This window comes from Saccoglossus kowalevskii, chromosome 14, assembly GCF_978046115.1.
Source record: "Saccoglossus kowalevskii chromosome 14, keSacKowa6.1, whole genome shotgun sequence".
Taxonomy (NCBI): domain Eukaryota; kingdom Metazoa; phylum Hemichordata; class Enteropneusta; family Harrimaniidae; genus Saccoglossus; species Saccoglossus kowalevskii.
The window spans coordinates 16,164,309-16,189,468 of record NC_140654.1 but is presented as its reverse complement, the minus strand read 5'-3'; the positions used below and the strand labels follow the sequence as shown (position 1 = coordinate 16,189,468).

Below are 25,160 nucleotides of genomic sequence, written 5' to 3'. Positions count from 1 at the left end.
ATTCTCCCTTGCCAATAAATGTTGTACGAATATGTGATTGTTATTTTTATAACATTACATGTACAGCTGTTTCGTCGCGTCGCGTGTTTTTCAATGCTGTGTATAATGTGTAAGATACGTTGGCAGCTTGTCTGCATGTCTTCGCTTCTCCATTACCCATCATATGCCGATAATAACGAATAACAAACCTTATTTAGTAATACAGTATGACCAATTCGACATTTATAAAAATATTCCCTACATAGTAATACTCATTTAAGTTATGACAGAGATCACTATGGCTCAGAGATCGACTTCTCACTATAGCTAGGTCCGGCGACATAAAAAGCGTAACATTTACAGTTTACAATGCTTGGAGCAGATGTTTTCCTTCATCTCGTTAAAACTTAATACAATTAATGGTTTGGAGGTAATAACCGTCTAGAACACCATCATGATTTCAATAGTCTAGTAGCAGTGATATTACATTATTAATCACAACGATAGAATCTCAACGGAAATGAATACTTTCAGAATACAACAACCAGCTTGCCAGGGAATAAATCACCTCACGATACTAGATACTCGAAACTCTCCTTGAAAAAACAAAACAAACGACGTTGTTATATTATCAGCGGTGAATCACAAGTCTGCTTTAATATGCATCTTTTGAAATCAGTGTCAAATTTGTTTCATGTTTTCTAATAATAAGTTGTCATTTCAAATTCAGAGCTACAGTGGCGTGACGGTTCGACAGGATACAATTCTACCCATTCATTAGCATGACGCCACCTATCACGCTGTAATATATGATGCTTATTAGGCAAGTTGTTAATTGTTTGTGTTGAAAAGTGTCAATACACATATATTGGTCGTAATACTTCGTTAGAAAGCCCTTACGTATTATGTTAGGTAATTATAATACACGCGGTGCCAAATTAGGTCAAGTGACCGTATAAAATAATATTTTAATTTTACAGGTAATATATTACGTATCGTTTTGTTTGCTTTTCTTCTTTCAACAATAATAGTATTTGATGTTTTAATAGCAAAAGATGTTGGTATTTATAATCAAATGTCTGACCGTCAAAGTACATCGATGTTAAACTGGTCATAGTAATGTGCAATGCCGCACAATCATTGTTAGATTTAATTAGTTTCCGGGATCGTATATTTCAATCGACAAAAAATAATCAGCGGTAACTGCAACGTCAGATTGTATCGGTTAATATGCAAAATACGAATCTTGTACTGCTCTCCCAGTGATCGTATTTCGATCAGCTGGCATAATTTTATTACAGCATCCGCGCCCACAATGCACAGCGTTTGTCTAGGAAATGAACGATGAACCAACGCTTTGTATAACGTTCTCGTAGTACTAACGGTGATGTGGGCGTTTAGGTGCTCATTGTTGAATGTTGTTTCCAATACAGGTACGTTGGTTCCGATTTACTTATGCATGGCTATATTATAGTGGGTAGTTTAAATTGACAGTTTCATATGCAAAGCCCGGTTACTGCGTTTAATAATTACACTATGTATTGGACGCACCAATCAACTAATTCTTATTCGACCATGTCGAAAATTATAAACGTGCTGTCGTAAACGTATCTTCTTTTTATTTGTGCGATGTATTTTTTATACAAATATTGGTAGTAATCGCTGATACCCAACTCAACATGACGATATGCTAGATCGTAATATCCTGGTAGGCGTATATGCGTTACACTACTGACCCCTGATGACCCAGCTTGCAGTGTTAATACGTTACTAAGTCTAAATTAAAATGAAGTAGGCTAACACAGTTTAACGTGTAAGTAAATAATATCACTCAATCAACGTGCCAATTCAGCTATTAGTGGCAGTGTAGCACTGTGACAAGTTCATAACGCCCGTCAGCTCATTCATAGCTGACACTGTAAATATACGGTGTGCTCATTTACGTTTTAACCGTATTCTATTTTTGTCATGTATCGTGATACTAAAGGTCGTGAAACATTTACTGCAAGAATAACCAATTTGATTCGGTTAAATTGCGGTCCAGTAAGCACAATACGAGGTAAAACTGTAGGCATGTGGACGCATCCAAAGTGCGTCTATGCCAACTGAAGTGAACTCACATCTGCCTTATGTAGACGACTACTACCCATATATTATGTTGTTTCTATTGATAAACCGCAATCATAAGCGTCCCGACAACTGACGTTTGATAACATGATCTCGCGAATCACAAATGACTTCCGTGGCTTTAATTAAAATTATAGGCGTAATTCCCGACTTCAACCTATTATCCACATATGTAGGTTAACGTGATAATCATTCCAATCACAGCGATACACGTAAATTTAATTGAACTGTTGTGGATCTATTGACAGAAATACTTCAATAGAATAATAAATAGAACTGATAATCAAACCGTTAGACATGTAAGACTCGTGTTTACTGATTTTAATTTATGAAACGAAAACTTATCTCGGTGATTAAAATATATCGTGATTGATTTCAGTCATATACAAGTTATTGTCATGCCTACACTCGACATCTATTATAAGAAATCATAATCTAAATAATAGGGAAACAAATCTGATTGATAGATCAAATAAATGATATGTTCATACAGGTTAACATTAAATAATTTTCCATGAGTAACATAGTGGATGGCGTCACACAGTCATGTTTATTACATACTATTTTTACTTACCTGTATAATATTTCAGGGATTGTATTTGGAAGCATTGGATCACTGTAACACAAATAATTTGTACGCATAGCATTGAACGTGAATTACTAGTACTGCTTGTTAAAATTCGATAGTGTATTTGTATTAATCATATATATATATATATATATATATATATATATATGAACCATAAATTATCGATGTATGTTCTAGTATTGCTCAATAATGGAAATAGTAAAAACGCCAGTGTCACATACTATACGTTATGCAAAATAGAGTCGCTTTATATCTGATATGTAATAAAATATATTAAGTAATACCAGTGGTTTTAAATCCCCACGTTTAAGCCGCGTTCTCATCGTGTTGCTTTATTATTTATTGAACAGTGGTTGGGAAAAAAACAATGCTTATGATACGACTGGTTGTAAAATAACAAGTCTTCTCAAATATATAACAGGTGGTACAATCGATTTATTTATATGTTACACGCATGCACACGCCACATCAAGGCACATATTGTAATAACATATGTAGCACTGTGACAGTAATATTAAATTAAAATAAAAATAATTATGTGAGTATTGACCTAATTCGGTTTCCCATATTGTATATTATCATACATGGAACATTCGTACCCACACACTTATTCTGTTTTGTAGTTATTGTAGGAACAGTGAAGATACGAGCCATTATTCAAAACCTGTCAAAAAACAAAGCGTGTCAGCTGTGTTGCCTTAGCTATTTATGTCATCAAACATATTTATACCGTATTACATTTCTACTGTTTATATAATTACCTCTCTTTAGACTACAAACATTATAAAACTATGCAAAGCACAAGTCGAAGTATAGGGCTGGTTACCATGATTACCATTTACTAAAAAAAGAAAGATTACTTGGGCACGTTCGGAGAATGGTGTCACACTGAACGTATATATTGTGCATGCCATATTTACTGATTTATTAAAGTTCAATAACAACGATTTTGTGTTATATGAATTAGTAGTATTGTCGTCATAATTAAAACATATTAACGTGAAATCATAATATATTTACTTAGTTCATTTACTTTCCTCTCGGGAGACTAAAACACTTTGTGCAAGTCGAGAGCTAATTATACTAACATGTACCGCATTTAGTTAAAAATAAACAACTATCTGACTCTGTAACTTGAATCGGGCACAGTCAGTACACTCAATCAAAACCGTTCTATTGGGTCTGTATAACGTATGTTCCACGTTTCGTGCTTTAATCAGCTGTGTCATGATCTCACCTAAATTTGAAAAAAAAACATGAAAATCGAAGACAAGCTACGCTAAATATGCGAAGTTTACTAAAAGCGTGCTATACGAAATGAACATATGAATATACACATGTTGTACTCCAAACAAATTCGTTATATGTCTGGATTGTTATTTACGTTTTTCGTATTGTGTGTACATTCATTATTACTTTGTTGGACAAATCGTGCAAAAATAGATTCACTAGTTTAGTTTAGTTTAATATTGGAAAACCTATGCCGATTTGTGTCTAGTATTCACTGGCTTCTCAATCGTTAGCAAAATCAACGTTTAGCTAACTGCAACTGGAACGCAGAAAATCTAACAATGGAGCTGTGCAGGAGCGGAACCACTGCTTACATGGCCAGCGCTACATAGTCACCGACAGCTGTACACATATACATAAAGATCGCTCTAAGATCATAGACACACACTGCTACAAGCAAAATGTATTTTAAGTTCACAAGGTGTTCTACATTCCCAGCAGGAATATCACAAATAGTAATGACACATGGATGTCCTGGCTGGTATATTTTTGTGTGTAAAGCACTGCGATTCACTGGCACATTGTTTGAATACTGTCGATCCCGCTGAATTTGAACAAGGTTACTTTCGCTGTGAGAACATATCATTACTATAATGTTTTTTTCAACACTTGTAGTTCCCATCAATATATAAACGTTAACACATGCATTTTTTTTGTTTGAGACCATAAACATATAGCGCAAAACATGTTCGTAATTGGTGCATTACTGAACACACCAGGCCACCATCTCAATTATACACATAGTGCGCATGCGAATACAAGTACCATGCTTCACCGCCAGCGTATATAATTTGAACAAGGGACCACCACATACATATTAATCCAATATAAACACGTAATTACATCACATCCCCATACGTTTCCAAGCTTTGGAAATATATACAGTTTGAGTATACAACGACGATATAACAAACAAATAAATAAATATGCTATATTATAGCTAGGTTTATATTATTCATATTATGGAGAGTTAACGTGTCCGAAGTTGTGAGGTGTCATACGTCTGCTACAAATCCTTTGACGACCTTTTACGCCTGTATTGTAAATTCACGTAGCGCACATCCCGTTTAACTCCGCAGTCTATTAGTTTATTCGGGATCGAATTACGTATTAGTCGTTCAATGATCACATTACCAGTATCAAATAAACAAATATATATGCAATGAGCGTCGTTGTATATGATTATAGCATGCAAACTGTTTATGTACCGTAATACCTATAGCCTCAGTAAGTGAATGCTATTAACAGTCTAGACACATCAGGAGAGAGCAGGGCTCAGAGAACCGTACGAGGGATCGACGCATGTTTAACATCCTTTTTGATTGTATTTAACAGAGAGCAAAGTGAGTCGTCTTCAGGATAGCAGCTGCCAACGACAGAACAATCAGGCACATTTTGCCACAGTGTCATGGTCGTCACATGGAGTACAGTGATGGTGCATGGTTTATTCACTAGTATTACTTTTGCTGCGATGGCTCTAGGGTAAGTAACACTTGTTTAAACTCGCGGGATATGAATGTGATTGCAAAATAAATTGCCGAGTGGCTGTGTCGCTGGTTATTTCCCGGTACGATTCTGATAGACATTGGTATTGGGAATAAATATGTCGCACTATAGTGTGAGCTGTGTGTTGAACATATATACGCAACAAATCACACATAGGAGTGATGCCGGCAAATTTATAGTTTCTATAGTGTCTTATCTTGATAGAAGTAGAATCCAAATGTTGCTTCATTGTTCATGTATTATGGATTCTAGTCAAACAAAAATGGCATCTCATTTGTCAGTTAAGACAAACAAACACAATTGCATTATATTGTTTTACTCTATATCGCCGCGCACACACTTCAGATACGAAATTTTTTCGAAGTCACCACTGAAACCAAAACAAAAATAGGTTCAAAAAGGGTCGGCATAACTTTCTTTATAGCCAACATTTATAAGATATACCTAAATTTAGACATATTTTTTTAAAATTGTCATTCACAGCAGGCTCTTACTTTAAAACATAGTTATTTGACGTTTTAAATATTCTAAAAATACCACGTATGTGGAAATAAATTCACGTTTGGTTAATTTTCACTGGGAACATCGCCTATTCTATATTTCTCGCAAATGCTCGTGTTGATTTTGTATATTCTTTACAGCTTCTTCAGATATTTTGTCAGTATTTTTTGAAATTCTCATGAATATACGATTGTACTTGACATACCTTAATAAGACTGTGAAGATGGTTTACCATTCATTCATATTTGACATTCAGATGAATACAATGTAGCTTATTTTTGGCGTAATAAAAATATAAATACAATGTTACAATATACTACAAACGGACTGTTTCGTAAAATCACAATGTTGTTACTTTCACTTACGTCTGTTTACACTACCCGTTTCTGTGTCTTTTCTGACAAACTATTTATGGTTGAAACTCATATTTGCATTTCATTCTGGAAACTAACTGTTCAAACAACTTTTATATTATATGTGCATACTTTCTGTAAAACCCTCTCTCCGATTTATGTGCAATGTGTCTATATAAGTTGCATTCTATTTTAAAATTGTCGATGATGAAAGTAAATGTTATTTACGAGTAGTTCGTTCTAACTGTCAGGAAATATTGTTATATGGGTTAGCAACGTACTTGTCATTAAATGCTTATAATATGTTTATGTATTTGTATTCTAACAATGTTTGAATTCTGGAACAACTAGCGACAATTTACAGTGCGGTTATTAGGTTTGTTTAACATATTAGAACTAAAATTGTTAATTGTCGGTATTTCAAATTACGTAACAGTTATAGAACAAAACATATTTCAATTCCATGTGCGCATTCAGATACAGACAAATCAATGTACTTTCTCGCACTTAATGAACAACAAATCATTCATAATAAATATGACTGACACTTATGTTAACAGCACTGAGCGCAATTATAATATAGAATATTGTTAGTGCTGGAGAGGATGGCCATCATGCATTGACTGATTATTTGACTGCTGGTTCATTTATGTCAGACCGTTAAAAAATTTAAAGAAAAACAAAACAGCCATACTGATAATATTATCAATTATCATTTTATGTTTCCCAACAATGAACGTTTCATTATATGTGCCAATGCGGCAATTTTATATAAATTATAATCTAACTGTGAGAAATGTCTAATTAGTTGAGAATCTGGAATATGATTTTTCTGGTTTAGGAAAAATGAATCTATAATTTGCCATTCGCATTGTATGTGTCAGAACAAAACACTGACATATGTATATCGTAATTTAAAAGCACGCTAGTGATAAACATTGAATAAAACACGATTAAACACGCATGATTATTCAATTGGACAATTGTATAACTGAACCATATTTTTTTTAAATAACTAAATGTATTTTAGGATAATTGTTGGCCTGATGAAGGAGTGTTTTCGATGTTTTTACATTATCGACAAATTGAATCAAAAGATCATATAAAATCCAATAATTATGCACGTACTGACATTCATATAATGCAAATATTGTAAAGTATGATACATACAACTTTATAGTGCATTGACTCTTGTTTACTTGTTGTAATGTCAGTTTGCGCAGTACAAGGTGGAATTGCTTGAAGCTCAATCATATTTGATCTGGCAATTTGGCAAGCGTGTACAAGGTTCAATGTTAAGTGAAATGTTGATTTCACATTCACACTGTGTCGTGAAATTGTTAACGTCGGGTTGTCTCATTGGTCAGAAGTAGACTATGCAAATATACAGTCAAATGAATTTCGATTGTTGAAATATCGGCCATAAGAAGGTACTAGCAAAATATAAAGCAAGCGAACTGTCATGTAATTCATACATTCATGTTTTAAAATACGGGTTAGCAACATTTCCCCTTCATATTGTTTCGTGTCTAGTATGCATGTGTCACTTTTTTCAACATATGTGCAGGTCGAATTACATTAGTTGCTTGCATCTTAAAAATTGAGTTCTTACATTATTTTGATCAGTATACTTAATTGCCTTTTTGAACAATGTTCTATGTCGCATTGTAACTATTGTATTTTACCTGATACTTTGCACTATCGTATATAAGTTATTATCATTTGTTATAGAAAACTGAATGAGTATTTTATAGAAGATCTCGAATTACTTACTCACATCGAAAATTCACAGATAAGTAAACTACGTCCAACGGTAAGCGGTGAGTACTGTTATTGATATACACATTGGGAATAAGAGTGTTTGTGAATGGTTTATTAGTTTGTTTGAAGTTACGTTACCTTTTACGAGTTACCTTTTTGTAACATTATCTAGAAAAAAACCAGAACCTACATCCTGTATTGTTGTGTTATCTTTCCCAATTGTTTTCAGTTTGAACGCCCCTATTGCCGATCGTATGTCGAAATACGGAAAATGACATAATATTATAATATCTACATTCGTACTGTGACTTGCTTTATAATTTGATTGTTAATGTGTGTGTTATTAGTTAAACACAGTAGCATTTTGCTTCAGAGGTTTTATTTCATATTATCAATAATGGTGACAGTAGTGGAGCTTCACCCTGGTGTTCTAATGCATTAGTTCAATGTATATGATTATATGGTATCATAATATATTTATAAAGATGCAAAGCACTCACATTCATATTTTTGGGAAATAGTAATTGTGCTAAAATAATCATTGATGTAAGTGATACACAAAAAATGAAGGATGTGAAATACAAAAATGGGAAAGTGTCTACAAATGGCAGGCTAAGAACATTCATCAATAAAAAAGTAAACATAAATCCTCCCCCAAACTCATTGAACGTTACTGAACAAACTCAGATACATTGTATATAGATAATTGTCTGCTTCGTGATCTTTCAAATCCAAAATTTAGACTTCCATGCATTATATTAGTAAACATCTTATTTTATGTAAAGATATATAGATGTTACGGAAAGATATTTGTCGAGATAAGTTGAACAAACAATGCTTGTTTCTAAATTGTAAAAATGCAGAATAATTAATCTCGATGTCGATTGCATTTAACTGATAATACAAAACTTGTTTGTTATATTTTACTTTTACACATTCATTATACAAACATTTGGCTCAATATCAATGAAGTTAGTGGAGATCATTATCTTGTTTTGTGATAATTATCACTGCTGCTTTCTTCTTTACTCAATACCTACGGATTATCATCAAGATACTAACACAATTGCGTTATATAACAAACTTTAATTGTGAAGATAAAGTACGACGCCAGTTATGTTATGTTTTCCATGTCAACAAAAACAAAAACTATCAACTACAATAAAACAATTCGACCTTTTAAAAATCATTTTTTTTGATAGGTAATTGTAGCCGCTTCAAGAGAAGCACAATGTGAGCTGCATCTGATGAGGTTTGCATCGCTACTATAACATGAAATAGGTTCTATGTCATTAAATTTTAATTTGTCTAGTCCAGGTTTTTATAAGTGGCTCCCGCAATATTGATCAAATTATTTTCATGGGCTTTATATTTAACTAAATTATTTACTGCGTGGACACTTTGCATCCTATTACTTTATATTAGAATATTTCCTGGATATAAAAAAAACTAAAACCAATATCTGTGATATTAAATGGTACTTGTGTATCAAGATATATTCCAAATTACTTAAATTATCATTCGTGTGATCCAAAATTTAATTTCTAACCATTTTGCGTTAAAGTTTATTAAATCACTTTGAAACATACAACGAAAGCCAAACCTACGTAATCATATACTATTATTTTGTATTTTTTGTTTATTATTTATAGTAGCGTGGTTATTCACACACATTTAAATACATACATGTGCAAAACGGCTAACATAATAATTCACGATTGCCTCAAACCTCAAAATTGTGATTAGCCAACTAATTTAGCAATTCTCCAATGTTATCACGTATCATTAACCAACAGTTAGTACTAAATCTATAATTTAAAAATTATATGGAAAAAAGTTCTGATTTTACATTTTCACGCTTAGCAAATAAAACAATGCTCATGGGGCAGATTGAAACAAAAATCATTTAGAGATTGCCTTGTGTCATAAACTCGATGTAATTCAAATTCAACAACGACCCAAGCCTTGGAACAAAGCGAACATCAGCAGGCATGTATGTATAATAAAATTGCAAGGTTCAAAATTGCTTATATATATCGCGGGGTTTCTAATAAACATTTAGAGGGTATTTGTTCTATCTAATTTATATCTTTCCATTGAAGGCGCCCGAGAGTCGTATATCACACACACTGAAACAAAGGTACAACTATAGTGATACATGTAATTTAACAAGTAGATATATACTAATTCTATATAACCTTATTTGTTAAAGGTGAGCCTACAGTCGTTGCCTGTAATATTAATATAAACAGTTTTGACTCCGTGTCAGAAAGCAGTATGGTAAGTGGATATATGTCAAAGATGAATTGAACGGATTTCAATATTAAAAATTGTTAATTGATTTACTGGTAAGTTGTATATTGTTTTCTCATTTGTATTACAAATAACAACATGTTTTGACCAATTATGAAGGGATATCTATTTTAACAAACCAGTGAGACATCAAACGTTATTGCCAGTTACATTAAGCGTCATCATCGTCTATTTCATCACTATTTCAAAAACAATGGCACTTATCAGAACTCCAACAATTCGTTTTGTATGATTCGAATCTAAGATAACCTCAAATAAAACATTAACAAAACATTATTTAATTTACCGATATTTAATACGTAGTACAGTATTCGATGGTAACGTTGCACAGTCAATCTGAATATTACGTTGAATACCCAGTTAGTATAATGAAAAAAAAATGATAAAATGTATCATGCTGTTGTAATATTACGTTGATATTATTTTGACAGAAATACTTTATAACAATATGATGTTTTGGCGATTAACAGAAAGTTTCTAATTGAATTCTATTTTGTGAAATAACACTCGACCAATTATGTTTAGACGTGTCCAGCTGGAATCAACCAAATGTGGACCTTAATAGTTTGATGGTCAGATTGCATGATAACACAAACCTTCAACAAATCGCAACTTTAATCAAGTATATTTTATTTAAAGATAAACATTTGCTTTTCCTTATTTTTAAGGATTATGAACTTACAATATTTCTCAGACAAGCGTGGCACGATCCCCGATTGCGTCACAACTCAACCAGTACAATCGTTATCAACGGTGGTGATGTGTTGAACATGGTCTGGGTACCGGATCTGTTTTTCAGTAACGCAAAGTCTGCCGCCATTCATAGTAGCCCAAAGGAAAACCTGCTGTTGAGAATAGAACCAAGTGGTAATGTTTTATATAGTATACGGTAAGACATTATACATTAATTGGTTCTGCTCGCTGTTAGATTTGCCATACATTTCTTCAACTCAGCGTGGCGTGTGAAGGTGTATCATACAGAAAGTACATTGCTATTTGTAGATATACATTCGGTCACATTCACAACATCTATCAATGTCTGTTAGGCTTTGCATTTTGTGAATTTGTATTTATGTACACGTAACATTGTATAAACAAACGAACTGAAATTCAATTCGTGTAGAGTCATAATCACTTGGAATAAAGAAATTATTAATTTATGATTACTATAGCAACACATATGTGAGTGCGTATAGCACGCGTAACCAGGCCATGGTAAATGTTTCCGAATAATAAACACAATAATTTAACTATTTCAAACATATATTATTATTGAGTTATACAATATGTGTTTTTTTTCCTGAAACAAAACATTATACAATGGTATGAATGTGTGCTTGACAATATTGTGAATAATTCATACACATATTCTTGACACTGCCAATCAACTCATTGTAGTTGATTCAAGACAGTCTTTGTCACACCGGTTGGCTAACTATATCATTGAATATTTATAATTTTGAGGAAACATATAAAAAAAAATTCGACTGGTTGCTAAACGAACAATTTATTGAACAAATTTTGGATGTACATTTGTATTTTGTTCAGTGAATTATATGAATTGTCACTTTTCCGTCTCTAATACATATTAATGATGTATATTCCGCCATTATAATAATGATTGTTGCGTTTCTCAATGTATTCATCTTAGACTAAGTTTGGTGTTATCGTGTTATATGTTTCTCGGTAAATTTCCCATGGATACGCAGGAATGTCATATGCTACTAGAATCATGTAAGTTTACTGTAGTCAACATATGTCTATGTTCAATGCGTTTTATTTTCAAGTGTACAGAATATATCGTAAAAAATTGTAAAATATTAATATCATCATTCAAAAAATATTTCATATGGCATTGCATTCATTATATTGCATCGTATTATAATATTATTATACATCTGTCACCATGACGCCATAAGCTATAGCGTGCCGTAATTTTGCGGTATTTTACGGGGTATTTCCCTCCTAGCACATAAAGAAATGCGAATTCTAAATACGCGCGTAAGCGTCCTCTAATAATAAAAACAAACATGGCTGCCACCAGCGTTTGACCAAACTCCACACAAAAAAAGTTCACAGATTCAGTTCTAAATGTTTGGATTACGGCATTGCCAGGATGTATCCTTGGAAGGAAAAGCTGAATAATAATACGGTTATTACTCAGACACTACGCCGTCGCATCGGCCTCCGCTGCGCGTCGGTCGATACTCCCGCTGTACTGTCTTCGTGCACACTTCGAGGTATCCTCGTAATGACCTCGTAATATTTATCCTAATTGGTTCTAAGGCTAAACACGTTTCTAGTGTTTTCTACGCTCTTTACATACAGTTTTATTTGATTCACACGTGACAGAAAATCATACAAACCATTAACATATAAGAATATAAATATGCATTTTAATTATTCAAACCGATCACTCATGTTTCAGATTCGTATAATACGAACGAATTAACATTGATGTGGTTACGTAATACCACTGCTGTTGAGATCCATGATGATGTTAAGTTGCCACAGTACTACCTGAACAAAATTGAGGAATATACCAATGTGACACATTACATGACGGGTAAGTCTATCAATGTACCGACATAGAGAAGACGATTTATACTGGATATGAAGGCAAGCCGATTACTTACACCTCCGTTACAGTTGTAAAATACTAATATGTCGAAATTGTAAACTATATATATTTTTTTTAAATCATGTTTTAATAACAACTTTTCTGACACATTATTGATAATTTTATGTCAAAGCACAGACATTATTCATAAACCATGTGTCATAGTGTAATCTAGATAACATGTTGGTCTGTGATCTGTATATCAGTTAAAAAAAACTCGGCAGCCGGAATGCTGTATTATAGCACTTACATTCTAGATTCAAAAAAAAAATATGCGTAATTTATCATTTGCTGTCTATGTATATATGTTGTTCCATGTTTTGTAGAAAAGTATTACTTGTATATCTGAGACTCGACGAAAAGTCATTTATTTTACCTAAAATGTCATAATTATGCTCATATGGTGCTGATCTGACACTCCTCTAGTATTTGCTGGTATGACAATAACATTCAGAATATCCATAATACAATTGAAACAAAATATTCATTACTATTTGCAGGCGATTTCACACATCTTGGAGTCAGGTTTTTCCTAGTTCGAAGCCTTGGATTCTACGTGCTACAAGCGTATGTGCCGAGTTCTCTCTTGGTGGCGCTGTCATGGCTCTCGGTCTGGGTAGAAATATCTGCAGCGCCAGCTCGTGTGGCTTTAGGAGTTACTACTGTTTTAGCATTGGTCACACAGGCAACGTGGTTACGTGGCCAGTTACCTAAGATAGCTTATGCCACGGTAAGTTACATGTAACTAATATACGTTTTTCATGATATAGTCTGTTGAATACAGTTTACTTGTCGTATGTTGTACGTAATGTGTAGTGTACCGCTTTTTTACGATGTTTGCACGCGTCACCACTTACATTTAACTTTACACAGACCTACCATGTCACGGCACGACACTATTGTCATAAATTATATTAATATTTAATTGAATTTAAGTCAAGTTTGCGTAGCATTTGGTTAGTAAAGGGGAATATATACTACAATATATATTAAGGTAGCGGGACTATTATTTGCATACTTGTTTTCATCTTCTAATTGTGACCAAATGACTACAAATAGACCCAGGAAAGTATATATTTTTAGAATCGCCAGACTTCAAGCTTTACAAAGGTGTGTTTGCCATGCCAATATCTGCATTATATGACCCGTTACTTAATCAAAGGTGAAAAATTACTTTTTCTGTAAAAACAATAATTACGCATTTATGCTGGCGATAAGAAGTATTTTTTTTTCACTTTTTCTAGTTGTTCAATAGTCTGGTAAATTGAATGTGTCTGGTCAGTTTTATGCAAGCAACGCGTTTTAAAAAAAGTGTGCTGAATTTCAATTACTGTTTTAGTCGCATTGCCCCCAACTCAAACCACAACTCGTTGGTAAATAATCGATGAAATAGTTTGTCTGAACACACTCAAGTTCTTCTCACTGTCACCTCAAAGCTGTGAAAATTTGGTGTTAATCCGACGAAAATAAGTATACGTTATTTTTGTTAAAGACCTTGTATTTTGAAAAACATAAACTCCTAGAAAACATCCGTGAAGTAACAGCAAAGATTTTCAAGCTTGTTTATCGACACAATCAATGTGTTTTCCCATGAAGGTCTGTTTTAACATGTGTAGGGGCATCCAAATGTGTAAGGCTATTGGAAACCACAAAAATAAAGGAATGGGATAGCTATAATTGGATAATTTCGGCATATGAAAACACCAAAATCATTTTTTTTTTCAGTGGCTTTGTGACCTTGTGTCTGAAACATTCATATGCAAATGACTAATCTGTGAAACAAACAGGGGCGGAGACAAACCACTCAAATGTTTGGAAACACTCATTGTGTGTCAGATAGCTACTGATAACACATCCTAACATTGCTTTGTTTTGAGTTTATCTTTGAAACTTATAGGCACACAGATTAAACCTGTGTTGTTGATTACTGAGGCTGCCTTGCTTCCCTTCAGAAAATCTACATTTTAACCAACTTATAATTACCTGACATTCTATGTTATGTTGAATTTATCACATGAAAGTTTATAGTGCATTTCATCAATTAATAAATAAATGCGAAAATCGTAATTTTCAACACAAATAATAGTCTCGCTACCTTAATATTATTTGTTCTAGATACCCCTTTTATTAACCTAAGTTTCGCAAACATTTCTATGTTAAGGCGAAGGATATTCAACTTTTATTTAATTAAACTTGAATAAAGGCGCAAATTTATGTTGAATTGCATTGTAGTTGACTTTAATTAAACTTTATTAAAACGAAACCCAAATTAATTTCTTCTAAAGTAAAGTATTCTACAGTATATAAAACGTTAATTATTAAAACTGTATTAGACATTACTCCAACGTCTTACGTTACAACGTTGGTAAGACGTTTACGTGCGTGTGTGTTGCCTGTAACTACAATCTGTAAACTACAATTGCATTGTATGTACCTTGCAGCTTATTGTGTATGTCAGTTATGATTAGAATATCATTTTTTCCCTACAGGCCATTGACGTATGGATGGTTACCTGCCAGGTATTAGTATTCTTAGTCTTATTAGAATATTCAGTGGTGTATTATTTATATTCACTTGAAAAGGGACAGTACGCAGAAAGAAGAAAAAAACGAGAGCACAAGAAATCAATGAGAGAAAATTCGATGAAAGACGAGGTTTGTATTTTAATTTAGTTCCATGTTCTACTTATGTAAGATGACGTTAAGTTTTACAAATCTTACAAATCACCTTCTTTAATGGCGTATACATTATCAAACTTCTGTCTTACAATCGAATTATTTATCTCATCAGAAATCAAATCGAAAGACATCTACGTGCGTGAGTAATGAAGACGGAAACATGAACAACGTGAACGCCGATACACAGGCTTGTCCGCTACAAGGCAGAATACGACAACGTCTTAAAGAGCGCCCCCTGCTGATGAGACAAGAAACGCGAGTGTTAACAACGGCTGAGTTGATGTACGAATCGAACGAAATGACAGACTACCTATGCGTAGCGATAATGATTGACAAAATCAGTCGAATCCTACTGCCTTCAGTTTTTTGCATAGTGTGTATAGTTTACTGGTCTTATTTCCCCATTCAGAAACATGGGCATTCAGTGACTTAAACAGCAGATCAATTATACGTTTTTTTAAAAAGAAAGGTTTACTGGTGAAACTTGCAACTTAAAAAAATAATGCGTATCTTATTTGGGTTCTATTCTATGATGTTTATCGGCGACTTAGTTTTACTTATTACATACTATCACTTTTACATTCTACAACGTTCTTGTGTCAATTTTATTTACAATGAATTAACTACGTCGTGCTTCTAAAACTGTACATCTTTTTACATGCAAATCAAGAAATTGTTTTCATACAACCTTGCTCATATACGTGTTATGCGGCTATTTAACAGTGGTAAACGTAGATTAAAATTGAGATGTCGGGCATGTATTATCCATTAATTTTAACTCGTGATCAGAAGTGCACATATATCTCTGTTGATTTTTTTTCTCTGCAATCACAATAGATTCAAGTTAACTGTATTGTTAATTGCTGTATGTAAAATGTGCATGTACATATTAAGTTCGAACCCATTGTGTATGCTAACAGAACTTATTTTCACAAAACTTTTACTTTAACTGGCTCCGGAATGTGTGTTCTCATTATAGATACGTTTGTGACTTATTCATAATAAATGTTTGAAATACTGTATACGATGAGTGGTCTTTGAAATTATGATTCCATTCGAATCACTGGCATAATTTAGTCACCCTGAACAGTTTCCATTGATTGTAGGTTCATGATATTATCACGATAATATTTATTTAAAAGATAGAGTACATGTTTGACACCGAATACAAATGATGTACGTTTATTTTACTGAACACATCGCCGAAAATTGACCTTATTGGCCGTTGGATTCTTACATTACATTGATTGAGCACTGTTATGGTCTTGAAATACAACGTGAATAGGCGCATTGAGTTACGTACACGGTATAAGTGAGTGCACGTGCTGTGATGTATCCGGTCTTGAGCGCTGTAGGTTTCATTTCCACATCTCCGTTTACTGTGCAGAAAATCATTTAAGTTAACATAGGCAGTGAAAAAACGTTTACCGGGAATTCTCTGCAGCTCTTGTAACTTAGGATCTGTATAACGCAGTGATTCAAGCTCTCTCAACGTGTTATATTTAGGCAAGCTGATCAAGGTATGGTGCGTGATCTAACGAGTACTAAAGGAGCTACATGAGAATTTCGTTACCTAAAACATAGTTTAGTGATTCAATGCCTCACTCAATATTTACCAAACAGGAGTTCCAATTTGACTTAATATTTTGAGTAGGTAATAGCAATTTATATAAATTGTGTCAGATTTGTTATAATGTAACTTTCTGTAAAGTGCAATGTTGTCAAGTTTGCATTTATTATGACAGCCAGTTTCATGTTGAGATGGCTAATATTATTGTAGGCTTACAGAATGCTCCATATTATTTTGCAGTTAGCCAGCGTCATTTTACTTTACTATATTTGGCTATGAATCTTATAATTCTTGCACTTTTTAATAGTTGTTATTATCATATTAATGATTGTGTCAAGTTTACGTTTTGAGTAGGATTAACAGTTTTGAAAATCAAATATGCTTCAAATTTAGAATTGTTGATAGAATTGATAAATAAATAAATCATAATTTGTTCCCTTGGCCCACTGATAGTAATATACGACAAACGTATGCCCTAAAAATATATTGATAAATAAATCAATGATTTGAAGTTCATCTCATTTATATTGACAGTTATACTACTTTTTGTCTCGTCCCCATTGTTCTAACTATGTTTCTTACTTTCGTTAGCGGACAGTTTCAACCTAATTAATTATGCATTCTTGTTAACGGTACTGTTTTATCAATAGATTAACAAGCCGGGACTGTTAATAATGAATGGGTTAATTTAAATATTCATGAGCACAACAGAGTGAAAAGCTGATTAACATAACAGGTGGCCACTGAATGAAAACAAAGAACAAGGTGGAATTTTCATTTAATTATTTAAATACGCAATGACGATTATACGATACATTTTAAAAACGTATTTCAAGTTTCATATTTCCTTTTACAAAATTCACTGACACTTGGGAAGAATCGGTTATGACAGTGGTATTAGATTTGTCCTCGTCTGTTGGGGTGGTGGATATGTCATGCGTTTTCGCTTCTTTCGCAGTTGTCGGTTTGGGTGGCTGCAATGCGTCTGACACCGCTTTTGTCTGCTCGTCCGCTTGTAGCTTCTAATTGCTAGACTGGAGTGACCCGTTCTTTCTGCTATTAGCTGCTCGTCGAAATTTTGCCGGAACAGCGTGGTTGCCTGTATAACCTGTTTAATTAAAATAAAATACAATGTATCAATATGAAAGTACAATAGCTTGTAACAGTCCACCTCATAGCTATGTAAAATATCAATATATTGTTATAGTACGTTCAATCGTTCAGCTTTTTTAAAACACGCCAAAGCTGTTTGCATTAAATCTTTATCGCGTGAAATGAATCCGACATATCGTGCCAGTGAATATAATATTTAAATGGTATTCCACCAAACAGTTTGCATGAAAAAATGGAGTTAACGAGTAGTAATTATTTTCGACATAAAGTTATGACTATTTCTCGTCAGCGGGGAAATCGAACATTGCATTACTAAAGTGCAAATTCTAATACGTACCTTTCCTGAATGCCCAGTATGATAACCTTTTATCCCAACGAGATCAGTCATCTGCTTACTGTATCCCTGCAATGTATGAACAGCAAGCTTTTGTGCAGAGAACTTTATTTCGCCATTTTTTGACTTCAGTGGTCGTCTATAGAATGGCCCGCTGTTTGGGATATATGACATATGTCCGAAACAAGTTTACAACACAGCGCGAGTTTCCTGGTTGCGCGTAGTGTTTAATACTCTTAAATGTTTGCCCTGGTTTGCGGTAGAATCCTATCTGGTCAGTTTTCGATGGATTTGCCTAGAATACCATGTACTCCCCCATATCGTCGCTGTGCATGGTGAGTTGGTCTACCGTTAGTGTTGAATGTTCATCAGCGGCACGCAGTCCAAATATTTTACACATGTAAAAGTAGGTTGCATAACTCATGCCTAACGCGGTATTTGTACCAAACGCGTGTGCCCATAGCTTTTCTTCATCATTTAGCGAAAATGGCTTGGCTTGTTTTTTTCGGATACCAATACCAGAGAGAGCGTCTTCATGACACCATCCAGCGTATTTATGAAAGCTAAGAAGTCGTGGTTGCCCTGGTCCATACAATTTAGGTCAGGGCGGTTACAATCATCGCGCAGATAGTGGTAAATGGCACAGAACATTTGTCTTAATGAGTCTGGCGGATACTGTTTGCCATCTTGTCTCCGACTTTCAATGGCAAATTTACATAGCCAGAAATCAAATTCCTTCTGGACTAAATTTTCATCCAGAGACGGAACCAAATGATACACTTTTCATCAGATTTATCATACTCAACTTTAACATTACGTTGCTCTTTCCACTCATTCCATGTTTTGACGCCCCATTTTGTAGCGCTGCGAGTTGTCTTGGATATGCGTGACTACTGGTATTCGGTGACTTGTTTGCTGTCAACTGGAGGCAAAAAACGGAATTCTTTCTGAATATCGCTCAGTTTAAAGTCCTCGGCGTTGTCCAAATCAATTTGGGACAACCAGTTTTCCAAATCCCAGTCCATTTCCGGAGCAGAAAATTCTTGAGCGGACATGATTCTGGCGGATCTCCGGAGTTCACCCAACAACGTGCTACACTGTTCTCACAAATGAGCACCAAATTCACGTGATCGAATGTTTTTTATGCAATTCTACGTGGTCCAATCAGTGTTGGTTATGGTAATACAATAAAGTCCACTGTTGGTGGATTCTATTGTTAAACAAAACAAACTCTGCTGAGTAAATGCCGATTGGCTAGAGCTTTTCAACACATCTGTTATAGCCAATGAGCACGGCTGATAATTGCGGTTGACTACACCTGGTTTAGAATTGCGATTTACACAATAGCGTTGTAAACATCCGCCATGACCACAGGATTTAAAATAAGCCGTGCAAAACTCGTCAAATTCGCAGTATAACTTCGTTATACTACCCCTCCTCGTAGATTAACGGGAAATAGCGGCTCTTTTTGGAGCGCCGAGGACTTTTACCTGACCGAGGCTCCAAAAGGAGCCGCTATTTCCCGTTAATCTACTCGTAGGGGTAGTATAACTATCAGTAAAACTACGATAAAGACTTTCCGTTTTCGACATTGTGAAATTCTTCCGTTTTTTGGAAGAAAAAGTCCCCAAAAGACATTTGACAAGATAATTCAGAAAATCATATTAAGAATAATTCATTACGAAATGCATTACTTATGCACCCATGAATAATTTTCATAATTACCGATTACATAAGACTATTACATAAGAAAAATAATTTATTATATTCTTTCAATTTTTGCCTTTTGCGTGTCTTGAATGACTGAAAAAAAGAAATTACAAACTATGTAGTGTGTTCAACAACTCATGTATGAACAATAACCTCAAACATGATTTTACGTGGTAAAGCATTTCTGCATAAAAACGAAAAAACATTCACAAAGTAAAAAATGGAAAGTCTTTATCACAGTGTTACAAACAATTAAGGAGTAAATATATTTATTAACAAAACTATTGTACAGAAAGCGAGTGATTCATAATCGAAAAAAATATTAACTACATATGAAATATCAATATTCTTATTCAATTCGTACATATTTGGGAATTGATCACTAAACTAAATAGACAAAATTGTTTTTTTTAATATATGAAATTTGCTCATATTATCACATCACTCTACATAAATTGTAGTTTTCGTAACCGTACACAACAGTTATATTTACATAGGTTTTACCAATATTTGTTTTTGTTCAGTTGGAGAAAATACGAATGACGTAAGGGCCGTAGCATTACCAGTCGAGGAGAAGTGAAAAGAAAAGTCGAAAAAGTACTTTAATCTTTATATAATTATAAAGTCACTCTATATATTAAAACATTAAACTTTTTGCTTTAGTTCTGAGAATTTTTCGAAGAAGTCAATATTACTGGTTTCACGAAGTGCTAGCGACGTTGCAATTTAACTGGATACAAAACAGGTGTGCCTACTTTAAACATGAATGATTCATCATAAACGAATTCCCCGTTAAGAAGCGTATGTGTGGAAGCCCGTTGGCAACTGAAACAGTTATTGCTTCACAGGAAAATAAAAGACATATCATAGACATAGACTTGAAACAACGGAACAATCTAAGAGGAAACAATCATAACTGACGGTGCATGCGTTGGCCGGCTGCAACAAGACGAACTGGTTGATTGGTAATTTAGTTTACCAGTAAATGTAAACAAAAGTTGGCTTGTCTGGCAGTCTTTTCGTATTTGTTCATGTGGAAAAAAAAAACTGTTCAAAAGAAAGACATGCATCTAAATTACTAAACCCCGTCGGATATATAATATTCCGGACAATATTTTTATCACCAGCAGAATAATAACTTTGTTATTGATAGAGCAACTAATTTAAAAAACCTTGCAATCCAGGCTCAGTTCAATTATCTCCATGTCTCCTGACGCTAGAATATTTGAAATATAATCTTTTAAAAAAATGAAACTACATCTCGGTATTTATTCATCCAACTTGTATTACATGGTGTTGGAGGGGGGGGGGCAGTTAAACTAGTGCCATATATATCTCACCTAATCCTTAACATCAATTTCCTTAATATCAAATATGTTACCTGCGTTGTGCGTTTCCACTGAAATATAATTGTGAGAGACATTTATATCATTTCATTGGCGACGTCGTGAAACACAATAGGGTTCAGTTTTTGCAAGAATGTTCAATACTAAACCGCGATAATGATTGTTCATTGAAGAGATATTGATGGACACGTTGACTTGTATAATAATACCTCATATCACAGAACACGTACAACATACTTTGTACGCTCACTGTAGTAGTATTAGTTTAGAATAGAGTAAAGCAAAGATGTTTTCAAGTGATTTATTGCATATCGGACATATTTGTTGAAATTAAAAGGACTGATGATTATTTGCAAGTCGTATACCATCAACCATTCATTATTATGATAGAAGAGCGTAAATTGTACAATGACGTCCGAAAATATATAATATTGTGGCAATGCAATCGTCATCGGCGTATTATTCTCCGAGTAACGTGTTATGCAGTGTAGCCAACGCATATTAAAGACATTCCTCGCGAGGACTACTTTTGCACATTATACTTTTTCCACTGCTATAGCATATCTACCTAATTGTTCTGGTAAACTAACTACACATTTGAACATGGTCATAAAGTGAACAAAAAATTACGCATAAGTAAACACCAACAATTGAACAGAACACGTTAAAACTAATCAACTAATCAAGGGAGTGTCGCCACGTAAATGACCAATTGTATTAAGGGTGTTATTGCATCTCGCTAAGTTTATTTCAAAAATTTATAAAGATTTCGGGTAATGACCGGTAAATGACATGTGTAAGAAAGTATCAATCATAGAAATATAGACTATAGATGTCATAAAATATTCAGGAATGTTTTCGTTTGCTTCTCTAAAATAACTACTAATATGGGAGGTGGATCACACATAAATTACAGACGGATCACAATTTATTTATGTACTGAATATTAAATCTTTGTATCTTATTTTTAGATTTTTAGCCTGAGTCCATCGATGGGGGGCACAGTGACTCCGCGAAAAGGCCCAAAGCAGCAGTGAGATCGATGGTGTATTCCGTGATATGTAAAATTAATTAAATTAAATTAATTTCCACTCTGTTCACATAATTTGTAGTATGACATGTGGTCAAGTTGACAGTACTGGCAATATTGATCTTGTTACTCCGAGTGAGGTTATAAAAATTGTGTGCTATTTATGCCATACTATTTATAATATACTGACACTTGTAACAAGTTCTTTATTGTGTCTTTCTAATATACAATGGTAAATGTAGAAAAAACTATTATTCTACGGTTGGGTAAGTTAATTTAACTGATTTTATACTATGCCTGTCATTAATTAATCATATATTTATGTGCAAACTACAAGTTCATATCTAGCGAGACGAAACAATTAAATGCTGTATATGTACTACGCCAACATATACTTACATTGACCAAGACAGTAATGTGTTGATATACCTTCGCCTGTGTTCTCAGAGTGTTTACACAAATACAATTTATCAATGCTCATTTTTTTATTTCAAAGTACTTATATGGCATCATAGTCATTATAGAATCACGTAAGGGAAAGCACTAATGATCTTGTTTTAATTTGTAGGTATTACATGTATAGTTTTTAAAAAGGTTCTTATTGAATAGATTGTGTTTTAATGAGTATTGAACGAACCCGACTTCCCGGTAGAAAACGCCTCTGTTTTAAGTTGCTACCCTTGCTAAAAATGCTTGTTGCGTTGTACAACATGACAGATTGATGGCGTTTTAGCATCAAAAAGCGTTTGAATATTAACAACAAGTTGTTGTTGGGTAGTGGTTCCAAAGAGGGGAGAAGCCAAATGTGTTGGTGTGTGTCTAGTTATTTGTAAATGAAAGCTTAAGATTAGAATACATAATACGCATGCGCACATAATCTCGGAATGAACTTGATTTTCTTTTCTTACACAAATACGGTTAGTTTTTGATATCTCCGAAGAAGTTCTCGATGATCTATAATGGACAAAAAGTGGAGAAATTTCATTCGAGTCAATCCGATCAGTAATTCCACTATTCTCAATTCAGGATGATAAATTTTAACTAAAACAACAATTTTAATGGCTTTGAACTTGTTCTTATTGTTCAGAACAAGTTCTCTGAGTCATGCAAGACCTTTTCATTCAATAAATCAATCAGTTATTCTATCGTTAAAAAACTCATGTTTGGCGTGAATAAATGGTAACATTCTATCATCATTGTTAAAATACTGCATTGGCGCCTGAATTCTAAACCCGTAAAACCAGGATATTTTTATATCACCAGTTTTTCAGGACAGGTAATTGTAAATTACAGGTAATGTAAACGAATGACAATAATTCAAGCGTAATATTTAATCTGTGAAATGTCATTAATTTAACACATCAAATTTTGGGAGAAGTCGTATATTAAGTGGTATTGTTCCATTGAAAATCGACACATTTGAACCGAATTTTCGGTGAATACACTAACAATAATTGTTTCGATTGCATCGACTGATAATTAATAATAATAATTCTTTTATCTTTATTGGGTTAACTGACCCTTCTGCACATCTCTGCTCAGATATACGTGATATCCGGTATGGATGCATTTGTAATATCAATGTTTTATATGTTCTATAATATTTTCTAAATAATTTATCTATGTTGATTACGTTTCATTTTTATCACAGGAAATATAAGGGCAACGGCCGTCGTTCATGAAATATTTACGAATTGAACAGTCACACTGAAAGCTTGGCAATTGTAGATGGCATAGTTGCGGGTATTTGATTAATCTGGCTCAGTAGCCAGCGGGATAAACATCGATATGAAAGGATACCTAATAATGCGGATGACGCATTTTAATTGGCAAAGAAGTGAATGAAGCTTTAAAATAGTATTGCTAGTTTTCTTTATTCACGTGTGCATATATTAGCGTATATAGCAGCCACAATACATTTTGTTAAAATCTTACAATAGTTAATCGCTTACGCGTCGTCAACTATATGTGCGTTTTTTTAAATGTACTGTCAATTGATCTGCATAAATCAATAGATTATTAGTGCTACTACCACAGTTGTGCCTGCAAGTAGTGACTGTTATTGTAAAAATAAAACATCAGCAAGTAATCTGTAGCATGAAAATATATACAGACTACTAAAGCATGCGCCGGATAGATTATGAATTTATTTGAAAAGAAAAGTTATTAAATTATTTTGCTGATACCGAATAGCAAGGACTCAGATTTATACTAAGATTACCACGATAAAACAAATATGCCCACTGCAAAATGGTTACGTTGTTGATCGGGTAATATTGACCGTATCAAAACATAACATATTTATGAAAAATGGGTCTCTAATCAAAATTGTCGGCATGT

At 33.7% G+C, this 25,160-nt stretch overlaps 1 protein-coding gene, 1 long non-coding RNA gene and 1 pseudogene across 2 annotated transcripts; 2 read left to right on the top strand and 1 right to left on the bottom strand.

The window, feature by feature from the left end:
• The first annotated feature begins 1,309 nt into the window (after positions 1–1,309).
• Positions 1,310–10,416, top strand: LOC146734498 (uncharacterized). The gene is made up of 4 exons (XR_014931614.1): positions 1,310–1,412; positions 5,321–5,467; positions 8,077–8,165; positions 10,319–10,416. It is a non-coding gene; the product is annotated as an uncharacterized LOC146734498 (long non-coding RNA).
• Positions 10,417–10,612: 196 nt separating this feature from the next.
• On the top strand, positions 10,613–16,739 carry LOC102805716 (glycine receptor subunit alpha-2-like). Its single transcript, XM_085508204.1, has 7 exons — positions 10,613–10,645; positions 11,088–11,308; positions 12,071–12,153; positions 12,848–12,985; positions 13,540–13,769; positions 15,529–15,693; positions 15,830–16,739. The coding sequence occupies exons 1-7, from the start codon at positions 10,613–10,615 to the stop codon at positions 16,148–16,150; spliced, it is 1,191 nt and encodes a 396-aa protein (XP_085364330.1). The 3' UTR covers positions 16,151–16,739.
• Positions 16,740–18,170: 1,431 nt separating this feature from the next.
• On the bottom strand, positions 18,171–19,789 carry LOC144357729 (zinc finger MYM-type protein 2-like; annotated as a pseudogene).
• Between the last annotated feature and the right edge of the window lie 5,371 nt (positions 19,790–25,160).

Coding starts and splice junctions, on each gene's coding strand:
- LOC102805716 (XM_085508204.1), top strand. CDS start 10,613: ATGGCACTTATCAGAACTCCAACAATTCGTTTT. Junction 10,646..11,087: donor GAACTCCAACAATTCGTTTT/GTATGATTCGAA, acceptor CTTATTTTTAAG/GATTATGAACTTACAATATT. Junction 13,770..15,528: donor CTAAGATAGCTTATGCCACG/GTAAGTTACATG, acceptor TTTTCCCTACAG/GCCATTGACGTATGGATGGT.